At 51.6% G+C, this 26168-nt stretch overlaps 1 protein-coding gene across 1 annotated transcript; it reads right to left on the bottom strand.

The window, feature by feature from the left end:
* Nucleotides 1-5570: 5570 nt before the first annotated feature.
* Nucleotides 5571-10985, bottom strand: UTS2R (urotensin 2 receptor). Its single transcript, XM_053569472.1, has 2 exons — nucleotides 10783-10985; nucleotides 5571-8132 (listed from the first exon to the last, which is right to left on the bottom strand). The coding sequence occupies exon 2, from the start codon at nucleotides 8059-8061 to the stop codon at nucleotides 6889-6891; it is 1173 nt and encodes a 390-aa protein (XP_053425447.1). The 5' UTR covers nucleotides 8062-8132; nucleotides 10783-10985; the 3' UTR covers nucleotides 5571-6888.
* Between the last annotated feature and the right edge of the window lie 15183 nt (nucleotides 10986-26168).

The raw sequence follows: 26168 nt of genomic DNA, 5'->3' as shown, positions 1-26168 counted from the left end.
GCCAATTATTATGTTTAAAATCAAAGACCATGACAGATATTATGTCTGCACCCCCAGCCTGCCCAAGTACTTCCTGCTGCTGGGAAAAAGGATTATCTGGTGAGGTTCACACACTCCCGTTCTTCCAGCCTGGCCGCAGCCCAGCCATCCCCTGAGAGGACAGGCCCCTGAGACTTGCCGGCCACCAGAGCCAGGGCTGTGGGCATGGCCGTGCATTGAGACAACCAAAGCCCCAACTTGAGCCTGCAGAGTTCTGGGTCAGAGGGGCACAGAGTCCCTGGGGCTCCCTTTCCTTCCTTGTATTGCAAGTTTAATACAGGCTTGGGGCCTGTAGCTCAGTGGCTAGGGCACCAGCCACATATACCAGAGCTGGCAGGTTCAAATCCAGCCTGGGCCAACTACAACCAAAAAATAGCTGGGTGTTGTGGCGAGCAACTATAGTCCCAGCTACTTAGGAGGCTGAGGCAAAAGAATTGCTTAAGCCCAAGAGTTTGAGGTTGCTGTGAGCTGTGACACCATTGTACTCTACCGAGGGCAATATAATGAGATTCTGTCTCAGAAAAAAAAAAGAAAAAAAGAAGCTTAATACATTTTCTCAGCTCATGAGTAAAGGCAAGAAAGCGAAAAAGTAGAGGCAACAGCAAGAAGACTGAGTGAGGAGGGGCTGGGCAGGCTCCACTTCCTTCCCTGAGCCCAGGCCATGGCAGTACCAGCCAGTGCTGGCTTTGTACACTCCAGTGGGGCATGGGTGGGAGAGAGGAAGAGAGTTGTCCTCTTCCACAAATCACTCTTTTTTGTTTTGTTGTTTTTAATTGCCCTCGGTAGAGTGCCATGGTGTCATAGCTCAGAATAATTTCAAACTCACGGGCTCAAGTGATCCTCTTGCCTCAGTGTTTTCATTTTTAGTAGAGAGGGGGTTTCACTCTTGCTCAGGCTGGTCTCAAACTCCTGAGCTCAAGCGATTCGCCTGCCTCAGCCTCCCAGAGTGCTGGGATTACAGGTGTGAGCCACTGCACCCCGCCCACAAATTACTCTTTGTTTTTAAAAGAACGAAGGTGACAGGAGTACTTCCATCCTTAGCCCTGCCAGGGAAGAGCCATTACCGAAGCTGGCTGGAGCTGGGCTGGTGGTTGCCATGGCCCACCTCTGACCCCTTCTGTCCCCCTCCGTGCCCCTCCGCCCCCTCTCTCCAGCCTCCGTGCTCTTCTCTGTCCCCTTCTCCCCCTCTCTCCCTTCCTGCTCCCCCGTTCTCTTTCTGTTCCTAGTGGCCTGAGCAGGGCTGGAAAGGGTAGAAGGGGGACCAGGGCAGAAACAGAAATGCCCCTTTCCCCTCTTTCCTCAGTCCAGCCCTAACCTGACCTCCAGCCTCCTGGGAGGATTCTTGGTTCAGTGGCCAGCTCTGACTGCCAGAGCAGACAAGGACGCCCTGGGCAGCCACTGTGCCTCTGTGCTTCCTGCCAACACATGGTTCTGGATGAGACTGGCTCTGCATTTTCCATCCCACTGTGGGGTGCCTGGCAGAGGTGCTGCTATTCCCAGTCCACCTGGACACTGGGCTGTGGGCTCTGGAAGGTGGGGCAGGAGCATCAAGGGCCTGTGTCCTGCTGGACATGCAGCACAGCCCAAGGCCCTGCCAGTCCCTGGCACCTGCATGGCTCGCCCTCTCCCGTGATTCCCACCTACAGGCCCAGGTGGCCGTGGCAGCCCCAAGCCCCAGCTGTGATGTAGGAATGAGAGAACTTAGCTGTATGGTCACTGCAGGCCCAGGTTGGAAGTGGGGAGGTGGCCCAGGAGTTGACCACTGTGCTGGCCCGAGGTGACCCTGTACTGGCCCGAGATGATGGAGGTGTCTCAAGCGGAGCCAGCAGTGGGGTCTGCAGGTGGGGTCTGTCTCCCAGGCAGAGGAAGGGTAGCAAGGGGTCTGGGGCAGTGGACTAGCGTTCCCAGGCCACTGACCACTTAGGATGCATCTCACTTAGCACCTTACCCACCTCCAGGCCCTCCCAAACTCAACCTCCCAGGCTCCAGGTAGGGAAAGTGACAGGACAGTGTTGTTCAGCCTTGGGCCACCACCAGCCTGTGGGCTGCCGAGAGCAGCCTGCACAGGGCCTGGACAAGGCTCCAGTCTGGAGCTGCTGTTGGGCATTGGCAGCCTCACTTCCTGCTCCAGCCGTCATCTGTCTGGAATCCAAATGGAAAAACCTGCCATTGCATGTGGCAAGGAAGGGGCCCAGGCAGCTTGGGACAAGCTTCCCTGGGAAGAAAGGAGCCTGAGTGCCCCTCTCTGGCACCGTCCCCTGGGCTGGCCCTCCAAGTGGCCAGGCAGGAACCTGCCAGGGTGTGCAGGTTCAGGCGGGAAGGGCTCAGGCCTTTGCAAACCAACTCCAGGCCTCCCTCCCTAACCAGGGTGCCTCTCACCACAAACAAACACTGGCACTGTCCCCTGCCCAGCCCAGACAGTGTCCCCTCAAACTCCCTTTGATAGGTTAGTCTCCAAAAGCAGAAAGCAGGTAAACAGTGTGTCTATTGTAGGTGTAACTCACTTCCCAAAGAATGTTGTTCCTGGAAAAATTGGGTATAGAGGGCACTTGGAACTCTGTTGATCAGTAAGTTGCAAGATGCACAGTCCAGTGCCCTGTGGCCCAAGTGTCCACAAGTCAGTGTGCTGCTGTAGCATGGAGCAGTGAGCAGGCCCTTCCCGCCCTTCCCACCCTTCCACGTAGACCCACAAGAACAACCTTAGCTGGGCGCGGTGCCTCACATCTGTAATCCCAGCACTCTGGGAAGCCAAGACAGGTGGATTGCCTGAGCTCAGGAGTTCGAGACCAGCCTGAGCAAGAGCGAGACCCCATGTCTACTAAGAATAGAAAAACTAGCCAGACATTGTGGTGGGCGCCTGTAGTCCCAGCTACTTGGGAGGCTGAGGCAGGAAGATCACTTGAAACTAGGAGTTTGAGGTTGCTGTGAGCTGTGATGCCCCGACTAGCCTGGGGCAACAAAATGACTCTGTCTCAAAAACAAAAAAAACCACATCCTCCACGCTTGTGCTATGAAGGTGGAAGGGTAGGATCCGGGGTGGCCCAGCATGGCTCTGCAGGCCCTGGACTATGCCAGGCCACTCTCTTCAGGCCAGCAGCATCTGAAACAGCCCCATTGTGCCTTGTGGTCAGCCTGAGAAATGTAGCATCTCTGCATGCTGCCCTGCAGCAACCCAGCCAAGCTGGAGCCACTGGAGATAGACCAGCCCGCTGCACAGGACTATGAAGTGCCTAGTATACCAGTCATCCCCTGGTCAGGGCCTACTGCCGCCCCTGAAGGCTGCCCAGGACAAGGTCCTCCCTCCCCTCCAGAGGCAGCACAGGTGGTGCCAACCTGGGCCCCAGTTCAGATGATACCAGCTGCCGGCATTGTGCACCCCTCAGGTACCCCACTTCCTCCTATGGTAGGAGGGCCTGGGGGACCTGGAGAGGCCCAGGGCCCCCTTTTTCCAGAAACACACAGCACTCACCAACCTTGGGTCCGGCTAAGCTTTGGGGCAACAGTGGGGACCTTAGACACTAATATATTGTAATTAACAATTCTGATTTTAAAGTTGTATACACTCTTTGGGAGAAATTTGGAAAAGTCTCAAAAGTATAAAGTAAAAAAAAAGTACCTAAAATCTTCCCATCTACTAAGCTTTTATGCATATGTGCACACACATGCACCCATACATGCCCACAACAGCCACTGCACACACACACACACACACACACTCAGGTGCATACCACATGCTCTCTCACGCACAGTCAGGCACACACCACATGCTCTCACACACACATAGGCACACACCACATGCTCTCTCTCATACACACACACACTCAGGCACACACAACACGCTCTCTCACACACACAGGTGCACACCATACACTTTCTCTCTCACACACACACTGGGGCACACACCACATGTGCTCTCTCTCTCACACACACACTCAGGCACAACCCATTCTCTCACACACACACACACATACTGTTTCTTTGAATCAAACAGGATTACGTTTTGTAATTTTACATTCCATTTTTTCTCCATTTACCGTTATGCCTTAGATTTATCCCCTCAGTGAACCTTCAGAATGATGTCATCACTAGTCTCTGAAACTTGATCTTCTGCCTCTCATGACCATGTCATAATCTCTTTAACAACTGTGGAAAATTCCAAGGCTTCTTCAGTTTTTAAAGTGATGCTGAAATGAGCACTTTCATGCATAAGTCTTCATCCACGTCTGACATTTAAGTTTCATATAAAATCCTAGCAGTGGAGGGAGAACCACAGCATTATGTGGTGCTGACTTCACTCCTTGGTGTGCCATTCCTGCTTCGCCCGTGTCTTTTCTTTGGAATTCTACATGTCTATGTAAACAGATTGTTCACTCTTTTTCTGAAGGGCTCTAGGTTCTAGGCCACACTTCCAACAGCCTTCCCATTTGTTATTTTAGAAATATATTTACTGGTATTTTCTCTTCATACATTTATGATTTTATAGCTCCCATTTACATATAAAATCCCATCTGAGATTTACTTTGTGGTAGAGACTCAGCATGCCTTCCCAAGGTGAACAGCAGCTGCACGTGTCCTGAATCCCTCACCCCTGGGCTGACCCAGGAGAAGTGGGGGCCTCCCAGAGAAAGGGGACCAGGGGCAGTGAGTGGTGGCTGGGATTGGGCCACTGCCAGGCACCATACTCAGCTGGCACGCCATGTGCAGGCAGGTGATTAGCACAAAAGCTGTGTTGGCGCCGGCAGGCAGGCAGCGTGTGGAGGGACTGAGGAGTAGAGTATCTCCCTAGTCCTGCAGCCCCAAGGCTGGGACCTGAGCATCTGAGCGTCAGGCAAACACAGCTCCAGCTGGAACCAGTAAGCAAGGGACCAGCTCTGGCTCCTCTACAAAGACAACAGCTTCAGGAATCAGGTTCCATGCAAGAAGGATTTCTAAGCCCCAAAGGTCCTCTTAAGCGTCACAGAGGCTATGGGTGGGGGCCTGGGCAGCACCACAGAGCCTCAGGAAGAGGTTCCTGAGCCCAGGGTGGGGACATACCTACCCCACACCCCACTGAGCTGCCCGCTTCCCAAATGAATTCAACAGCAAATTGCAGTTTCTTTTTTTTTTTTTGGAGACAGAGTCTCACTTTGTTGCCCTTGGTAGAGTGCTGTGGCCTCACAGCTCCCAGCAACCTCAGATTCCCAGGCTTAAGCAGTTCTCTTGCCTCAGCCTTCCGAGTAGCTGGGACTACAGGCACCCACAACAATGCCCGGCTATTTTTTTTTTTTTGTAGAGACAGAGTCTCACTGTACCGCCCTCGGGTAGAGTGCCGTGGCGTCACACGGCTCACAGCAACCTCCAACTCCTGGGCTTAAGCGATTCTCTTGCCTCAGCCTCCGGAGCAGCTGGGACTACAGGCGCCCGCCACAACGCCCGGCTATTTTTTGGTTGCAGTTTGGCCGGGGCTGAGGTTTGAACCCGCCACCCTCGGCATATGGGGCCGGCGCCCTACTCACTGAGCCACAGGCGCCGCCCAATGCCCGGCTATTTTTAAAGATGGGATCTTACTCTTGCTCAGGCTGGTCTCAAACCTGTGAGCTCAGGCAATCCATCTGCCTCAGCCTCCCAGAGTGCTGGCATGAGCCACTGCACCTGGCCTCAAATTGCAGTTTCTTTTCATTTTTTCAGGTAAACTTTCATGACAAAAAGTGCCACTGCAAGGTTCTGTGGCACCCACTCACTCACGATGCCACCAGCCAGCGCCGTCTAGATCCAGAGCAGTGTCATCAACCCTGGGAAACCTGCACGAATCAAAAGCCCCAGAATAGCTGCTCACAGGTGCTCAGTGGTAGCCCTAACCTCACTGCAGGTGCCAGCTGTAGCTCTTGGGTCCCAGCCCCTGACAATGGGAGCCCCTTCAGGGCTGCAGGAGGTGGGCACCACCAGGCACAGGTTGGGGCAGCCCCAGCATGCCATGAGTATCCCCAGGTCTGGCCACGGGTGCTGAGAAGCAGGTGGGAGGCAGAGGACAAGTTGGAGGAAGGGGCAGCAGTCTGTCCTCGAGGCAGCTGGGGTAGGTAGGGCAGAGACTACACAAGGGTGCTGCGATGTGGGCCTTGGATTTCATTGCTGATCAGACCTTGGCTCCATGTGGATTGCGGCTGGTGGGGCCCTGGCAGGTCAGGCCAGCGACCTTGAGCTCTTGCTTTCTGCTCTTTGCTGGGCAGTCCCTCCCACCCACTTCTCAGCCCACCCTGCAGCCTCAGGGGTACCCCCTCCAAATGAGAAGGGGGGCTCCCATGTGTGGGGACAGCAGGACCAGTCTCTAGCAAAGGCCCTAAAGGCAGATGCATGCCCTCCCCAGCCAGACTGATAGCCTCCCCATATGCTGCAGGGCTTTTTGGAGGTGGGGTGGGGGGTACCAGTGGGCTCTTACCTCCTTCCACCGTCAGACCTGTGTCCCAGGTGCTGAGGCAGGACTCAGGGAGCTAAGACTTTACTGTTTCCGCACTGGAGATATGAGCAATGGGGCTGTCCGGAGGGCCCAGGGCTGGAAATGCGAGCAGTGGGGTCACCCAGAGGGCTCAGGGCTAGAGATGTGAGCAGTGGGGCTGCCTGGAGGGCCCAGGACTGGAGGGGCCAGCAGGCCACTCACCACTTAGGGAGCCTGACCCACTGCAGCCTTCAGAGGCTGGGTCAGGCCTCAGTCTCCTGGAGGCCTGCACAGACAGGCAATATGGGGAAGGTATAACAGGGAACTTTCGGGAAGAGGACTGAAGGGCAGGGCCTGGCAGTGGGGAGTGGGGGGGGCTCTCTGCAGGGGCCACAGGAGGGCTCCAGTTATCTGGGCTCCAGCTGCCTGTGCCATGCTCACACTGGGGCCCGGGGGCCCTCTGATACAGGCCCCCCAGAGACCACCAGGGACAGCGTGATGGTCTCAGTGGCCTGCTGGCTGCAGGAGGACAGGGAGTGGCCTGAGCCACGCTGGAAGCGGACTGGGCACTGCCGGGAGCTGTGGACACCTACAGGCCCAGGGCTGCTGCTGCCCACTGATCGCAGGTGGCCACGTAGGTGCTCACGGTAGTTTTTGGTGAGCAGTGTGTAGAGGAAGGGGTTGACGCAGCTGTTGGCATAAGTGAGGCAGGTGGTCAGGTAGTTGACGATGCGCGCTGTCTGGGGCGTGAGTGGCAGGGCCTCACAGTACTGGGCCAGCAGCTGCCACAGCCAGAAGGGCAAGAAGCAGGCCCAGTAGAGCAGCACGATGCTGAGGATAAGGTAGAGCACCCGTGGGTTGGGCAGCCGCCGTGTCTGCTTGAAGCAGGCCCGCTGCGACTGCCAGTAGGCCCGGGCCAGGCGCACGTAGAGCAGCCCAATGGCCAGGCCAGGCCCCACAATGCTGGTCCCAAAGAGCAGCGTCAGGTATGCGCGATGGGCGTGCTGGCCCCAGGCCGGCAGGCAGAGGCTCTTGGGGCCCCGGTGGACCAGCTGGACAGCCAGTATCATAGGCAGTGTCAGCAGTAGCGCCAGCAGCCAAGTGCCCAGCACCAGGAGCTTGCGGTAGCCCTTGGAACGCTGCACCATGTCCAGTGGCCTCAGCACCGCTGCGTAGCGCTCGCTGCTCATGACGGTCAACGTGAAGATGCTGGCATGCATGGTCAGGAAATCCAAGCTGAAGAGGACTCGGCAGCCCACATCTCCAAAGTGCCACTTCTTAGTGATGTATGTGGCCATAATGAAGGGGATGCTGAGCAGGTAGAGCAAGTCGGCCAGCGCCAGGTTGACCACGTAGATGTACATGGAGGCAGTGCTGTGCAGCCAGCGGCACATAAGCACCAGCGTGTAGGCGTTGCCCACCACGCCCACCATGCCCATGGCTGATAGCAGCGCCCCAATAGCACCTGTGGCCACCAGATCCTCTAGGGAACTGGGCTCTGTAGGGGTGGCCCACGAACCATTGAGAGACACGTTGGGGCCGCCAGGTGGTTCAGACACAGAGCTGTCTGTGGCAGCCAACACAGGGACTTCACTTGCACACTCGGCCATCTCTGCCCCTCACACTGGGCTCAGGCCGCTCCGTGGGACAGGGAGGGGCATCTGTAGGCAACCAGCTCATCCTATGGGAAAAGAGGTTCATTAAATATGCAAGTCATAGCCAGGCCAGCTGACTCACATCTGTACTCCCAGCACTCTGGGAGGCCAAGGCGAGTGGATTTCTTGAGCTCCCGGAAGTTCAAGACCAGCCAAGCCAGAGTGAGACAGAATCCTGTCTCTACTAAAAATAGAAAAAGTAGTCAGGTGTTGTGGTGGGAGGTTGAGGCAGGAGGATCTCTTGAGCTCAAGAGTTTGGGGTTGCTGTGATTTATGACACCATAGCTCTACACCTCTACCCAGGGCAGGATAGAGTGAGACTCTGTCTCTAAATAAATAAATAAATATGCAAGTCAGGCCCCCCTTCCACCTCCATGAGGTGTGACAGGCACACTTCCCACAGGGCCATGCCTGCCAGGCTGTACAGACCTGGGGTTCCCCACTCCTTTGTTCTTGGGGACTCTGAAAAAGACACTAGCATCTAAGAGGACCCAAGAGCCACCTGGACCAGCCGTCTCCAGCACATGGTCTCCAGGACACTCACTTCAAGCCTCAGTGCAAGTCCAAAGGCCTCTGAGTCCTCAGAGCCCAGAGCCCTGGACTTGACCCAGCCACCCAGTACACCTCCTAGGCTCACTTTCTTATCTGTGAACCTGCAGGAGCCACTTACCCTGGAGTGCTTTCTTCCATTTTATTATATTTTACTGTGCTTTTAAAAATATGTTTTCTTCAAATTGCAAAAGTAATCGCTACTGGGTTTTACTGTTGTCATTGTTGTGTTCAACAGGGTCTCACTCTGTTGCCCAGGCTAGAGTGCAGTGGTATCATCCCATTTCACAGCAACTTCAAACTCCTGGCTCAAGCAATCCTCCTACCTCAGCCTCCCTAGTAGCTGGGACTACAGGCACCCACCATAATGCCTGGCTAGTTTTTCTGTTTTTAGCAGAGACAGGGCCTTGCTCTTGCTTGGGCTGGTCTTGAACTCCTGAGCTGAAGAGATCCTCCCGCCTCAGCCTGCCAGAATGCTGGGATTATAGGCTTAAGCTACCGCACCCAGTAGCTGACTTTAAAAGTCCAAACAGTGGTGCATATTGCAAGGGTACATGTCAAATCTATTAAGAGCAGAGTATAAATGTCTTAACACAATAATTAAGTAAGTGAGGTGAAAGCTATGTTAACCAGTGTAAGCATTCCGAATTGTATATAAAATCAGCACATTGGATCCCATAAATAAATTAATGTACATGGTTATGATTTACTAAAAACAATTGTTAAGAGAAAAAAATAAAAAAAGTCCAAACAGAAAAATATGTGAGGTAACGATGGGAAGGTCTTTGTAGTCTCCATTTATCATACAGGGAAAATGAGCCTTCGTCCCTACCTCACACCACACACAAAATAAATTCGAGACAGATGCCAAACCCACATGTACAGAATTAAACTGATTAAAAGATCAAACTTCTAGAAGAAAACAGGAGGATATCACCATGACCTTGGGTAGGAAAATATTTCTTAGAAATGAATGAGAAATACTCACAGTAAAAGACTAATCAAATGGACTTCATCAAAATTAAGAGCTTTACTAAAAGTAAAATTATAAACCATGGGGTAGGAGAAGACCATCAGAAAATATATCAAAAAAAATTAGTAACCAAAATATAAAACAGAAGGGCAAATCAAAAAAGAAAAGACAAGTCGATTGAAGAAGAAAAAAAAAGACAAAGAACTTAAGCAGGAACTTCTCAAAAAAGGATATACATTTGGCCAAACAGAGAAATGTAAATCAAAACCACCGCGAGACACCACTTCAGGCCACCCAGGCGGGCGGAGTCAGAGGTGGACACACTCGGTGATGAGCAGAAAGCAGGTGGAGGAACTGGAATTCCCATTCACCACTGCTGGGGGCTTCCACCTTAGAAAATAATTTGGCACTATTCCCCTTGTACCCAAGATAAACAACTGCACACGTCCCCTAAAAGACAAGAGCGAGAATGTTCGCAACAGCTTTATTCCTAACAAGGGGCTGGAACAAACCAAGTGCCATAAACTGGTCCTCCTCCCCCAGGTCCACTCACGATAGTGGCTCTGGGCTCAGTCCTTCCGCTGCACGTCCACGGTGACAATAACACGGTGATTTCTGGGCATCTGCTGCAGAAGGGGACCCGGGCAGGCCCAGGGGTGTGAGACCACGCGCCGGCCCAGTCTCTGGCCTGGCGAGCGGAGCTGGTGCGCTCTTTCCCATACAGGTGGCCCGGGCCCCACCTGCCCAAGGCTCGGAACCGCCCTTTCCCAGAACACTGCTCAGAAGCCAAGGGGACAAGCCCCGGGGGAGCGAAAGTTTCACCGCGGGAGGGAGCTGCCACCACGCTGGACCCCGCGCCCAAGCCGAAGGGATTCCGACTGCGGAGCCCAGTCCAGCCCTGCGGGGCGCGCCACAAGCGCACCTGCTTCCGCGTCCTCGCGCCGTAGCACGTGGCTGGAGACCCAGGCCCGACAGCCTGGCGCCCTCTCGGCCTCCCGTGGGGTCCAGGCTCCGCGGGGTCGCCAGGCCCAGCCCGCCCAGAGGGCGCATCGAAGGCTCCGCGGCCGGGAATCGCGGGGGTCGGCGCTCCCAGTACCCCATACCCAGCACCGCGAACTGGTGCCCGCACACTGCAGCGCTCGCTCCGGACCCACCTGTCCCTCGGCCTCTGAGCCGTCAGATCTGTCCGCCGAGCCCTGGGTCACGCCCGGGGACGGCCACGTCGCCGTTCGGCGTCCGCTCGTTCCGGGGCACCCGCGGACAGGCAGCGGGCGCCATGCACCGATCTCCGAGCTCCGCGCGAAGCGGGACCGCGGGAACTTTCCCGAGCGCTCGCCCTGCCCCGGGACGCGGAGGGGCGTGGGGGCTCCGCGCGGCCGTGGCTGCCCGGGCGCGCCGGTCCCGCCGGGAAAGCCGCGCTGCGCCAGCTGGGAATGCGCCCCAGCCCCGCGCCAGCGCCGGGATATTAATAAGCCCGGGTCGCGCGCCGCCCCCGGCGGGAGGGGAGGACGCGCTGGAGGGCGCGAGGGGAGACCGGAGCTCCGGGAGGCGGACGCGGAGCCGGGTAGGAGGGGGGCGCCGGAGTAGGGGCGGGAGCGCGTCTTCGTGGAGGGCGCGGTCTCGGTGGGGTCTGGCCCCCAGCTCGCTTTCTGAGGATCCTGGAAACCCCTAAACCGGCACAGGGTCATATAAAGGAGAACGAGGACAGGGCAGAGTGCCCACTGAGGTGGGGCTGGAGGAGGGTCGGAGTCTGACTGGCCCTTCTGGTCTGGGATTTAGGAGTGGACTGGGGCTACCCGCCACCTCCGGGGACGGGGGAGAGGGGCGCCTGTCCTAGCTCCGGGTCGAGGTGTTCAGGGCAGCCTCTCACACTCTGGCAGAAGTTCGGCTCTCATCCTCACCCCGGCGCTCCTGCCGGTTGGGGGCAGGGCACATCCTCCTTCAGCCACAGCTGGACCCCATGGCCCCCACCTGTGGCCTGGCCTGGTGAGTGTCCAGGGGGACTCTGGGTGTCGGCGCTGCAGCCCAGCTTGTGGAAGGGCCTGTGTGCTGGACTTCCTAGTGCTTCTGTGGGACCCCACTGGCCACCCCTCCTTGCACCCTTCCCACGGCTCTTCTCCCTCCCCTGCGTCCTCTCACTGGTGTGTTGTCTCCTCTGGGGACTCTGCTCTCTTCACACACACCCTGGAGCCTCCTGGGATCCACCACCCTTGTGTTGTCAGGGCCCAGGTGGCACAGTCCCAAAGAGGAGGTTTGAGCACATACTGGAATAAGGCTGGAGGAGGCGGGAGAGGGCAGAGGGCAAGGCTGTTACTGCAGCATAGGGCAGCATGAGGCCCCCCCAGGGAGGACACTAGCTTCACCTCCTCATCCCCTGGGACTCTCCTGGAGGGGAGCCCTGGAGGGTTTAATGCAGTGGAACAACCAAGGCTAAGGGAAGACCACGTGGTTGCCACTGTCCCAGTCTAAGGGACAAGGAGTGGGTGAGGTTCTAGGGGGGCCTGCAGCTGCAGGAGCGGCCACTGACGTGGAGTGGCTGTGGACCTAGCTTTCCTCTCTCCCAGCTGGAGGCCAGAGGCCAGTGAGCAGTCCACACAGTCATCCTCCTGGGGCTCCAGATGGTGGGAACAGGCATCTCAGAGTGAACACAGAGTACCCCTGTATGACCCCAAGCTCCAGGCTCCTTACCCCAACCCAGAGAGGCTACAAGAGTTCAAGGGAGAAGTCCACGTGTTTCTGTCTCTCGTCTTACAGCAGCAAGGCTAGAGAGGACCACCAAGGGGCCAGTGACCACTGTGCACCTCGAGCGTGTTTGATCCAGTGGAGGCATTCTACCCATGGGACTCTGTCATGTGACACTGTCCTGCCCTGTCCTGTCAAGGCTCCTGGTAGGTGTCCTGGCAACAGACAGTGGCTGCACTGTTGGCCCTGGGTGCCCCACACCCCAGCTAGTGGTCTTCAGGAGCTTCATCACAGCAGAACAACCGATGTAAGGAACAGGGCCCTTTCTTCTCTGAGAGAGCTCAAAGTCCTTCCTCACCTAAGGATGTGAAGTGGAAGTGACGACTGTCTCCCCTTGATGGGGAGAAGCACTTCCAGCTGGGAGGTGGAGTGGGGCTCAAGAGTCTCAGCCTCCCCCTCCTGGGGGGTTCTCCAGATGCAGGAGCTCATTTCATACTTATGATCTCAAGATCCTCCTATCTTGGAGGGTCCAGCTAGCCATCTCAAAGTGTAAGTGGATGGCACTAACCCTCCCCTCTAAGGAGATGGGGCATTAGCCATGTGGCTTCTGGACCAGGGAGGACCAGGAGAGACACAGAGAGGTCATACCACTATAAATCTGCAGCTCAATCCACCCCAATTCAGCAAACATCGGTCAGGAACAGAATGGGGAGGAGCTTAGAAGGAACACATCGGGTGGTGCCTGTGGCTCAAAGGAGTAGGGCACAGGCCTCATATGCCAGAGGTGGTGGGATCAAACCCAGCCCTCACCAAAAACTGCAAAAAAAAAGAAGGAACACATCACGGCCAGCTGCCTAATTTTGCTAATCACAGACCAAGGCTCTGAGAGAGAATATGGCTCCCTGTGGTCCCAAGCCCTCCACCACAAGTGGGGGCTACCTCCTGGAAGCACTGGGCTGGGGCGTGACAGGCAGCAGTGAGGAGCTTCTCACTCACAGATCCCAAGATTATACCTGAGTGATTGAGGTCTTACTTCCTGTAAGGATGTAGGATGTACCCTATTGCCTATCATGAAACACTTTTTTTAAAAGGCCATGTGCAGTGGCTTACACCTATAATCCCAGGACTCTGGGAGGCCAAGGCAATGACATGAGCCTGAGGAAGAGCAAGAAAAACCCGGTCTCTACCAAGATAGAAAAATTAGCCAGGTGCAGTGTTAGGCACCTATAGTCTCAGCTACTGGGGAGGCCGAGTCAGGAGTATCGCTTGAGCCCAAGAGTTTGAGGTTGCTGTGAGCTGGGCTAAAATCCAGGTGACGGAGTGGTCAAAAAGGAAAAAAATAAAGATATACAGAAAATAAAAAATTATTTAGACTGGACACTAGAGAACTGTGAGCACATGAGGCCTAGAAGAGCTGCCAGAGAGGAGGGGGCATCTCCCAAGCAAGTGATGACAGCTCTGCTCCCCTCTGGTCCATCTGCTGTCTGTCACTACAGCTGAAGGGGCACTGTGGGGAGAGAGAAAAACTGGTTGAATATGAATGGTTCTTATAATGATCTGGAATTCAGAGGAAGCTCCATGGTGGGACATTTGCTGGGGAGGAAAGGCTGGGCTGAAAGATAAGGAAAACCAACCCTGGTCTCGTGTGTTTGACGGAGCATCAGGCTGGACAGAAAGAGGTCCACAATAATCCAGGCAATTCACTCTCTGAGATTTTTGAAAATAGAGGTGAACAGAATCCAGCTACAACTGCAATTTCTTATTTTTTTTATTTTTATTTTTTTGTAGAGACAGTCTCACTTTATCACCCTCAGTAGAGTGCTGTGGTGTCACACAGCTCATAGCAACCTCCAACTCCTGGGCTTAGGTGATTCTCTTGCCTCAGCCCCCCCAGTAGCTGGGACTACAGGCATCCGCCACCACGCCTGGCTATTTTTTTGTTGCCGTTTGGCCGGGACTGGTTTTGAACCTGCCTCCCTCAGTATATGGGGCACCCTTACCCACTGAGCCACAGGCGCCACCCACAACTGCGATTTCTGACTGGAAAAAGTGATTTGCTCTTCTTAGCTGTCCAACAGAAAAAAAAAAGAGGAATACAACATTGACTCCAATGTCAGTGGTTCTGTGGAAGTTGATTATACAAATGGGTCATTCTTGTCATACTCAACTAAATCCCAGTCAAGGGGCCAGGGGAAAAAAGCACTCAGGGAACATAGCACCTGCTCCAAGAATTAAATTTTCCACCAGCCCAGCTGCTGAAATGGCCCGCTGTATCCTAAGGCCACCTTCACTTCTTGGCTGCAGAAACCATTGCCATGACTCTCAGACTAGTTCTGCTCACCACTGTCACTCACCAATCAGAGCTTATTAGCTCCCAAAACTTTGCTAGTGCTAGTGAGCTTTCTTTCTAAACAACAGATGACATTCATATTTTGTTTATTTATTTATTTGAGACAAAGTCTCACTCTGTCACCCTGGGTAGAGTGCCCTGGCATCATCATAACTCACAGCAACCTCAAACCTTTGGGCTCAAGTGATCCTCCTGCCTCAGCCTCCCCAGTGGCTGGGACTACAGGTGCCCACCATGCCCATCTAGTTTTTCTACTTTTAGAGACAGGGTCTCGCTCTAGCTCAGGTTGGTCTCAAACTCCTGAGCTCAAGTGACCCTTCTGCCACAGCCTCCCAGAGGCTGGGGTGATAGGTGTGAACCACTGTGCCTGGCCAACATTAATCTTTCTAATAAAATTCTGAGCACATGTGCCGGAGACCACCCAATGTATGGTCATAGTCTGGACTTGCTACCCCAAATAAAACATTACATTTAAAGGTTCACCTCCATATTTTATTTTGACATTGACAATTCCTACATTTAAAATGTCCTGAGCTGGGCGGCGCCTGTGGCTCAGTGAGTAGGGCGCCGGCCCCATATGCTGAGGGTGGCGGGTTCGGACCCAGCCCCGGCCAAACTGCAACAGAAAAATAGCCGGGTGTTGTGGCAGGCGCCTGTAGTCCCAGCTGCTCGGGAGGCTGAGGCAAGAGAATTGCGTAAGCCCAAGAGTTAGAGGTTCCTGTGAGCCGTGTGACGGCATGGCACTCTACCTGAGGGGGGTACAGTGAGACCCTGTCTCTACAAAAAAAAAAAAAATGTCCTGAGCTGGGTGTGGTGGCTCATGCCTGTAATCCCAGCACTCTTGAGAGGCCAAGGTGGGTGGATCGCTTGAGCTCAGGAGTTTGAGATCAACCTGAGCTAGAGCGAGACCCCATCTCTAAAAATAGCCGGGCATTGTGGCGGGCGCCTGTAGTCCCAGCTACTCGGGAGGCTGAGGCAAGAGAATCGCTTGAGCCCAAGAATTTGAGGTTGCTGTGAGCTATGATGTCACAGCACTGTACCGAGGGTGACCAAGTGAGGCTAAAATAAAATAAAATATCCCACATACAATAACAATTATGAGATGTAAAGAGGCAAGGAAATGTGACCCATAATCTCTAGGAAAAATAGCCAATAGGAAGTCTACACATGACACAAATATTGGAATTAGCACACGAAGAGTTATTGTTTTATAAAAACTTAAAATTTTTTTTTTATTATTGTTCAGGTTAATTTGAGGGTACAAAGAATTAGGTTACAATGTTTGCCTTTGTTAGGTAGAGTCCCTCTCATACTGTGTGTTGCCCCGAGAGGTGTGCTGGATACCCTAACATGGTGCCCACTGAGTGGGAGCACACCCACCCCTCCTTCCTCACCCTCCCTGCTCCTCATTCCCCCTCCCCCACCTTGAATTAATTTTCATCTTGTATGGACATATATTAGATTGTCTATTGGCTTCTTATTAGTATTGAGCATACTGGATTCTTGCTTCTTCATTCTTTTTTCTTTTTTTGCAGTTTTTGGCTGGGGCTGGGTTTAAACCCATCACCTCCGGTATATGGGGCCGCTGCCCTACTCCTTTGAGCCACAGGCGCACCCTGCTTCTCCATTCTAAGAAGAATGTGTTCTAACTCCTTCCAAGTTAATACAAAAGATATAAAATCTGCATCTTTTTAAATGACCTAATAGTATTCCATGGCATACATATACCACGGTTTGTTAATCCATTCCTGGGTTGGTGGGCATTTAGGTTGTTTCCATGATAAAAACTATTATACACATACTAAAGAAGGTAGGGGAGCATGGGCAACATGGATGTAAAGATGGAGAACAGGAATTTCTAATAAAAGAGCCAAATGGACGTTCTTGAAGTTTGAAAGTGTAATGTCTACCCTGAAATGACAGCAGGAAGGACCAGTTAACTTGAAGGGAGGTGAATGAAATTCATCCAGACTGAGACATCAGAGAGAAAAGAATGAAAAACCAGAAGACCATGTGGAACCCAGTCAATCATCTGACGTATGTGTAACTGGAGTCCCCAAAAGAAGAATAGAAGGAAAAAGGGCCAGAAGCAATATTTGACAGTGTAACGGCTGAGAAACTTTCAAAACTGTTGAACATTGTCAACTCACAGGCTTTAGAATCTTAGCAAACCATAAGCAGGAAAAAACTAAAACTACTCCTAAGCATATAGTAAAAAAATCTGAAAATTGAAGGTAAAGAGAAAATTGTAAACGCAGTGAGACGAAAAAATGATACATTCAGGGAATGGCAATAAGAAAGATGGCTAGATTCCCCCCAGAAGCCACACAAGCCGGAAGAGACAGACAGACATCTTTAAAGTGCCAAAGGAAAGGACTTCAACTACAATTTTATGTATAGTAAAATAAAGATATCTTCAGACAGGCTCAACACCTGTAGCTCTGTGGTTAGGTTGCCAGCCACATACACTGGAGCTGGTGGGTTTGAAACCAGCCTGGGCCTGCTAAACAGCAATGACAACTATAACAAAAAAATAGCCAGGCATTGTGGCAGGCACCTGTAGTCCCAGCTACTCGGGAGGCTGAGGCGAGAAAATGGCTTGAGCCAAGAGTTTGAGATTGCTGTGAGCTATGATGCCAAGGGCAACAAAGTGAGACTCTGTCTCAAAAAAAAAAAAAAAAAAAAAAGATGCCGGGCACAGTGGCTCACGCCTGTAATCCCAGCACTGTGGGAGGCTGAGGAGGGAGAATTGCTTGAGTTCAGGAGTTCGAGACTCGTCTGAGCAAGAGTGAGACCTCGACTCAACAAAAAATTTAAAAAACCAGCTGGGCGCCGGGCGAGCGCCTGTAATCCCAGCGGCTTCCGGAGGCTGAGGCAACAGGGTGCCCACAGCCTGAGTCTGAGGTTGCAGTGAGCTACAATGCCATTGCACTCTGCTCAGGGCATAGGGTGGGACTCTGTCTCAACAACAACAACAAAAAGATATCTTCAGACAAAGCTCAGAACATTTGTTGCAACAGACAAGCACTCCAAAAAATACTGAATTCTCTGGGCTTTTCTTTTGCAGACAGGAAGTGATCCCAGATAGAAACATGCAAGTGTACGAAAAAATGAAGAGCACCAGAGAGGTAAACATGAGAGTGAAGGGCAAAGATGACAACTGTGAGGGGACACCTCACAGTGACAGGGACGCCTATGGAAGTAAACACATGACAGCAACAGCCCCAAGGGTATCTGGGGGGGTCCTAGACCAGCCTGAGCAAGAGTGAAACCCCATCTCTACCAAAAATAGAAAAAATTAGCTACCGTCCCAGCTACTTGGGACGCTGAGGCAGGAGGATCTCTTGAGCCCAGGTTGCTATGAGCTATGATGATGCCACTGTACTCTACCCAGGATGACAAAGTAAGACCCTGTCTCAAAATACAGTAGTAACAATAATTTTTAAAATAATCACTTAAATTCCTAAATACTTGGAAATTAAACAGTCTATTTTTATGTAATCCATGGGTCAAAGAAAAAAACACATGGAAATTTTAAAATACAATAGGACCTCCATGGTTAACCACCTCTGTACACTGACAATCTCATTAAGTTGACCTAATTTTCATAAACCGGACATGTATCATATGTTCAGTAGGCCTAAATCATTATGTTGATCACCTCCGTATGTTAACCCATTTGTTATAGTCCCTTGGGTGGTCAACTTACAGAGATCCTACTATATTTTGAACTAAGCAATGATTACAATACAGTATTTTTGTTTTTTGAGACAGAGTTTCATTTTGTCGCCCTCGGCAGAGTGCCATGGCGTCATAGTTTACAGCAACCTCCGACTCTTAGGCTCGAGTGATCCTCCTGCCTCAGCCTCCCAAGTAGCTGAGACTATAGGCACCTGCTAGAACGCCTGGCTATTTTTAGAGATGGGGTCTCACTGTAGCTCAGGCTGGTCTCAAACTCCTGAGCTCAGGCAATCCACCTGCCTCGGCATTTGTTAAATGAAGCTAATGAAGTGTCTAGAGAAAATCTTTAAATTCTTGTATCAGTAAAGAAGAAAATAGAGAAAATTAAGCTTAAAGAGAGTAGGAAGACAAAATAATGAAAAGCAGAAATAAAACAGAGGCCAGGCACGGAGTCTCATGCCTATAAATCACACCGCTTTGGGAGGTCAAGGCAAGAGGATCACTGGAGGCCAGGAGTTCGAGACCAGTGAGCAAGAGCGAGATCCCATCTGTGAAAAAAATATAAAATTAACGAGGTGTGGTGGTGGGCATCTGTGCCTGAGGCAGGAGGATCCCTTGAGCCTAGGAGTTTGAGGTTGCAGTGAGCTATGATGATGCCACTGCACTCCAGCCTGGGGCAACAGAATGAGACCCTGTTGGGAAGAAGGAAGAAAGGAAGGAAAGAAGAAAGTAAGGGAAGGAGGGAAGAAATGTTATAGGTAAAAATTTAAAAGGCCAAAATCGGTTCTTTAAAAGATTAACAGACTCAATTATTTTCTATCAAAACTGATCAAGAGGGCGGCGCCTGTGGCTCAAGGAGGAGGGCGCCGGTCCCATATGCCGGAGGTGGCGGGTTCAAACTCAGCCCCGGCCAAAAAAAAAAACTGATCAAGAGAAATGAGAGAAAACAACCAACTACTAATATTCAGAATAAAATGGAGTATCTCTGTAGACTGTATGGCATGCAATAAGAGGGCATTCTGAACTTTACTTAAGACATAGGTGAATTTAAAACTTAGATGAATGCATAAATTCCTTGGAAAACACAATTTACCAAAATGGACACAGGCACAGCCAGCAAGTCCACCGGCCTCCTCACTGTGCACAGCCAGGCAGGGACCCTGCATGGATTGGTTTCCAGGGGCTGCTGGGACAAATTATCATTAAGCAAGTGGCTTAAACAACAGAAATCTATTTCCTCCCCGTTCTGGAGGCCCTAAGTCCAAAATCAAGATGTCAGCGGTGCCAGTTTCTTCTGAGGTTCTGAGGGAGAATCTGCTCCCATCACTCCACGCCCTTCCCACATTATTGGTGACCCTCTGTCACTCCAGTCTCTGCCCTGCCTTCCTATGGCCTTAGTATGCCTGTGTCATCTCTGCTTCTGTCTCTGATAAGGTCGCTCTCGTTGGATTTAGACAAATCCAGGATTCTCTCATCTCCAGACCCTCCCCTTAAATCCATATGGTCATGCTCACAGGTTCCAGGGGTTAGAACATGGACATATCTTTTGAGGGACAGAGGTCAACCCATGACACCAAGGAGGGGATCAGGGTACAGCCCTCAGAGGGGGTACTGAGGTCTGTAACTGGATCAGACTCTAGTTGTCACCTTGCAGGCTCTCCCCACCTTGTGGCTCTCAACAAAACTCCAAGGTACAGAGACTAGAGACTGTGGGCCCACAGGGAGCTCAGTGCACCTGGTGGGCCCAGCACACCTCCTTGTTCAAACTCCCAGAGCATCTCCTATGCCACATCAGCTTGGCTGCAAATAAACTGGTGAGTGTTGACTCCACCCAGCCCTTCTGGGTGTTTTGTATGAGAGTGAGGGGTGCACCCTATGTGCTGTTTCCAGGAACTGAAAAACACTTGTAGCCTGTTACCAGATCCACCCTGAGTCCCTGCAGTGACCGGTGGTCCCACGGAGACATGTCCGTGTGTTGATCTCACTTCTGGAAATCGGGCTTAACTCTCTCACCCCTTCTCACAATTTCCAGATCTTTCTGATTTCTGGGTAGACAATGATCTCACCTAGCTTTTGCTTCTTTCTTTTTGATTCTTGTATGTCTCATTTAGTTTTCTCTACTCAACCTCCACGGTAACAGTAATTGGTCAGAGTAATAACAAGCTCCTTCATTTAGCTCCTGCCATTAAGGAAAACTCTGGAAGTTTCACTAGGAATTATATTGGGTAGAAAACCTTTGTTGGGAAATTACTTTCTAGTCTCTATAAGTTCAATTATTAAAAAATCATGAGTGAAAAGTGAATCTTATCAAATGCCATTTCTACATCTATTGAGATGGTCATGTGGTTTTTCTTTGTTAATCTGTAAATGTGTGAGTTACATTGATAAATTATTTGATATTGGCTCAGCGCCTGTTGCATAGTAGTTATGGCACCAGCCACATGCACTGAAGTTGGTGGGTTTGAATTGGGCCCAGGCCAGCTAACCAAGAATAACAACTGCAACAAAAAATAGCCTGGCCTTGTGGCAGGTGCCTGTAGTCCCAGCTACTCGGGAGGCTGAGGCAAGAGAATCACTTGAGCTCAAGAGTTTGAGGTTGCTGTGGGCTGTGACGCCACAGCACTCTACCCAGGGTGACATAGTGAGACTCTGTCTTAAAAAAAAGAAAATTAGGGGCGGCGCCTGTGGCTCAGTCCGTAAGGCGCCGGCCCCATATACCGAGGGTGACGGGTTCAAACCTGGCCCCGGCTGAACTGCAACCAAAAAATAGCCAGGCGTTGTGGCGGGCGCCTGTAGTCCCAGCTAATCGGGAGGCTGAGGCAAGAGAATCGCTTAAGCCCAGGAGTTGGAGGTTGCTGTGAGCTGTGTGAGGCTACGGCACTCTACCAAGGGCCATAAAGTGAGACTCTGTCTCTACAAAAAAAAACAAAAAAATTATTTGATATTGGCTCATGCATGCATTTATGAATTAAATCCTACTTAGTCATATTTTTTCAGTTTTTCTTGTTTTTGTTATTACTCATGTATTTAGACTCATTTCTACCATCTTTTAAAAAAATTTCTGGTTTTACATTTTATTTATTTATTTTTAGTTTTTCTTTTCCTTTCTTCTGCTGGATTGGTAAAGATGTCAATATTCCACTATTTTCATCTTGATATTTAGAAGCTATAAATGGTATTTTCATTATTTTACTGATTTCTAAATTTTTAAGATACTCAATTTGAACACTTCTAACCAACTTACAGATATTCAGTGTTGCTGTTCTCCATCTGAACATGAAAATCATCTTTGTGAATTTTCACCTTCCTTGGGCCACCCCTCCTCCAGGAGCCTGTGGCCAGCCCTGGGTCAGCTGCCAAGATCACAGTGCAGCCCAGCCTGACACAAACTCTCAGGGCCACAGATCAAGACATACAGGTGACTTTGGAGCTTTATGTTGAGAGCTGCATGGTGGGGAGAGCCTGCAAGGTTCTAGACTGGACTCTGACCCAGTTACAGACCTCAGTGCCCCCTCTGAGGGCTGTACCCTGATCCTCTCCTTGGTGTCATGGGTTGAACCATGTCCCCAGAAGATGTGTCCATGTCCTAACCCCTGGAACTTGTAAGCAAACACCCTGAGCTTGAAAGTGTGGTCTAGATGCCTCATCTCTTGGTCTGACATCTTGTGGAGCCACAGACCATGGCAATGTTCTCTCCATCTGCACCATGAAGGAAGGACAGATGCCCATCTAGTGTGGATGCTGGACAGACCCTATGGACAGTGAAGGTCTGGGCTGTCCTAAGAGTGGGCGGAGGGGTTGAGGGGATGGGGTGAGGGAGAGAATGTGAGATCTGAAGTGCTGGCAGGAGGAGGAGGTCATCCCCTCATGGGGAGTCACTGGGGGGCACCTGGAAATCCTCCTTCTCTACTGCCAGGGCTGACAGTCCCCAGAGAGGGGCTCTGCAGGAAACTGAGGAAGCTGTCTGGGCTGCTTCCACCATGGCCCTCACCCTGACACCTATTGTGCTCTTTGCAAAAGTGGCTCTGCTTACCTGTGATGCACTTTACGGACCATGAAGTTACACATTACAAAGCCCTCACTTTCCACAAATGTGGCTTTGAAAGCTTTCCTCTGCCATAATGGCTGCTTTATGTTTTGGAATGATAATTTTTCTAAAAGAACTTATTTCCAATTATATTACCAAATTCTACAGAAAATGAGGTTCCATGGATAGAAACTGGTTTCATGGGTCTCTTTTCAGGTGCCTGTCCAGCCAGATGTTTATGTTTTTCAGACTTATCGAAAGAATGCTTTGTTCAGTACCCCCAGGTGCTCAGAAATGAGAAGCCCATCCTGCCACAGAAGCTGAGAGGAAAAAACTGAGTGATGAAGATAGTACAGACCACAACGCACCTCTGAAAGAGCCCACGAGGATCAGAGACGGTGCTGTGCAGAGATGACCTGGAAGCTCAGCCCCAAAGGCTGCCTGGGATCTTGGCTGGGGGTCCCTCTCCTGCCCCAGCTGACAGCTCCTTCTACCAGAGGAGGTGCTGGGTACGGGGGGTCACCTTGCAGGTCTGCCCATCCCTCCCAGAGCACATCTGCTGTTGGCAGATTCGCTTTACTCTTCCAAGAGACAGTTCCCTTGACAATTCCACTAATATTTTTCCCTACTTTCAATTGCACTACAATTTTCCCAGTCCTGGTCTCCAACACCACCAGACCTGAGACACAGCTGGAGAGATGATGACATCAATCAAACCAATTAAAACCTGCACAGGTCTCCAGCTGGAAGTGGCCTTATTAATTAGTGGAGAGCCTTAGACATCTGAGCACTTGTAAATGATTGAAATGCCTAAGCTGGAAGGAAACTGTGGAATTCAGAGTACTCCCCTGACTTAACATGCCTGAGCTCAAGAAAGCTGAAATGCAGGGACAGTGAGGAGAAATATCTAGTATACACAACAGTCTCCTCTGACAATTGATCTTTGAGGGCTCCCTGCCTCCAGGTGAGGGGTTCCAACACTGTAGCTTCCCTGGGGCTACTCAAAGGAGAACCCAGTTCAAAACCTTGTGTCCTGAGTGAAGTGGCTTGATGCAGAGCCCAGGAGAGCCCTTCTGAGGATGACAAAGGCAGAAGTTGATGCTGGAGTGAGGGCACAAATTCCAAAAGCTCCAGATTTCTCCTGCAAACAGTACAACCAAAACCACATGTGTTCACCATGCCTAGTTAGGGTCACATCCCTAACTCGGTGTCCATGTAACAGAGGGTGGGGGCTCCTATCCCCTCAACATGGCCGTCTATACCTCTCCTTCCTGCCTTTTCAGGAGACGAGGAGTTGAGGGGTCCCACCCCCTTCCTGAGGACCATTAGCCCTGCTCATGTCTAGCAGCAGTGAGGTTGTCCAACCCTGAAACCAACAGAGGGGCCCATACAGCAGGCAGAACTCAAAGAAGCAGAGCTCTTTTTCCTTCAGGTTTTTTTCCGAGGGGTTTCTTAACCATATGACTATCTTCATCACCATTATCACCACCACTCCCCATCACCTGCCTCATGAATATGAGCATTCTTTTTTTTTTTTTTGAGACAGAGTCTCATTTTGCCACCCTCAGTAAAGTACTGTGGCATCATAGCTCACAACAATCTCAAACTCTTGGGCTCAGAGCAATTTTCTTGCTTCAGCCTCTCAAGTAGCTGGGAGTACAGGCACCTGCCACAGCGCCTGGCTATTATTTTTTTTTTTTAATTTGATTAGCAGACCAGGCCGGGTTTGAACCCACCAGCCCCAGAACATGTGACCGGCGCCCTACCACTGAGCTATGGGAGCCCAGATATAAGCATTCTCCACGCATTGTTTTGCCTACAGATTTCTTTTTAAAAATCTGGGGAAAATATTTAGTCTGTGATGGTACACTCGTTTTGTTCAAAATATGGCCCTTTTTAATCGTGTGTGCATATTTATTTATAAATTAAGTGATTAATAAACAAACTCCCACAGTGAGCCAGAAAAATGACTAGAACCATCATCTGTCCCCTGCTATCACTATCTGATGGCATTTAAGCCAGCAAAGGTGGCTCAGATCATACACTGAGAAGACAAGGGTAAGACCAATCACATTCAGAGGTATGGCTGGAAGGCCCTGGCCCTCCAGGCACCCTCAAGGCTGTTCCCCCCAGCCCTGTGCTTTCTGCTCCTCCCCACCCAGGCCACCCATACACCTGTAGTTCCCCCAGTCAGCCCACAGGCCTGGCCAGGGCAGGGCTCAGGACTGCCCTTCTCCTCGGGGATCCTTGCTCCAGCCCAGTGGTGGGGCAGGTGCTGGTGCCCCTGCCAGGGGCAGGGTCTAAGCCGCAGGAGTCCTCAAACTGCGGCCCGCGGGCCACATGAGGCCATGTGATTGTATTTGTTCCCGTTTTGTTTTTTTTTACTTCAAAATAAGATATGTGCAGTGTGCATAGGAATTTGTTCATAGTTGTTTTTTTTTAAACTATAGTCCGGCCCTCCAACAGTCTGAGGGACAGTGAACTGGCCCCTGTTTAAAAAGTTTGAGGACCCCTGGACTAAGGAGTTGAGCAATTTGCCTGACCAGCAAGCATCCCTCCTGGGGTTGGGTTCTGGCCACAGACAGTGGCCAGTGGTCAGTTCACCTTGCTGCTCCAAAACTCAATGTCTTTACCTAAAGAAAGGAAATAGTGATAACAGGCACGATTGTAAGAGCCTCGAACTATGAAAAGATGATACTGACAACTGATGCTAGATCCTGCTGTGTGTAGTGGACAGAGCAGAAGCAGGGTGCCTGGCCAGGTCTTCCCAGGCCAGGAAGGGCAGAGGCTTGGCCCCAGGCCCACATGAGGAAGGGCATCTAGCACCTGCCCCAGCCCACCTCACGTCCTCTCTCTACAGGGGGTGGCAACCAGAGGTGACTGCAAGGCCTCAGTTGCTCCCACTTTGGATGGGAGAGGGGGACGATTCCACTTCTGAAAGGTGCACAAAGCTGTCTTGACTCTGAGCTGGTCTGGGTGCCTCCTGCTGGGGAGAGGATGGCAGGGGTTGTGGACTCCACAGAGAAGCTGGCCTGAGGGCCTGGGTGGCAGAGGCTTCCCGAGAGGAGCCCCTATTTCCTGGTTCTGAAAAGTCTGCTGAAGGCCTCAGAGCTGAACTGTGACTGCCCTGGCAAGAAGGTGTGTGTGTGGGGGGGGGGGGGGTTGCATCTGAGTCGGTGCCGAGGACCAGACAAGGCAGCTTTGTGGCCTAAAGGGATGAAGACCCTCCTGGAAGGGGTGATCTCCACATGCTGTCCTCTGAGCACCAGCCTGGTGCTCATGGCAGTTTTGTGTCTGTCTTGCCCACAGTGCCTCAAGCGCTGAGGCTCAGAGAACATTCCAGAGATGGCTGTGGAGTGGAGCTGCTCCAAGAAGTTGCATTCCTGTGTCTCTGTTGGCTTCCTGACCTATGTCCTTGGGTGGCCACCAAGACTACTGACCTGCTGCAGCCCCTGGACGAGGCCCGAGCCTCTGGGGCCGGTGCCTTTCCGGGCACAGGGCTCTCAGCAGTCTGGGAATCTGACCTAAGCACGACCAGTCGTGCCCAGAGAAACCACCAAAACCTCAGAGCCTGCACAGTCACATGGCACAGACTTCACTCTGTCGGTGGATGAACCGGCTGGAATCAGATCCTAATAAGAAAGAAAAATGTGTTTAAATAATCAGGTGAGTCACCAAACAGAAGCTTCTTGAAAACTTAAAGTAATCAAGACGAGGAAAGGATTATGAAATATTCTAACAAAACCCAGTACTTAGATTTTAAATAAACGTTTATACTGTTGCTGTTATATTACAAACCA

The sequence above is a fragment of the Nycticebus coucang genome, chromosome 18, assembly GCF_027406575.1.
Source record: "Nycticebus coucang isolate mNycCou1 chromosome 18, mNycCou1.pri, whole genome shotgun sequence".
NCBI lineage: Eukaryota > Metazoa > Chordata > Mammalia > Primates > Lorisidae > Nycticebus > Nycticebus coucang.
The sequence above is the reverse complement of the archived record's forward strand: the minus strand, read 5'-3'. Positions and strand labels throughout refer to the sequence as shown.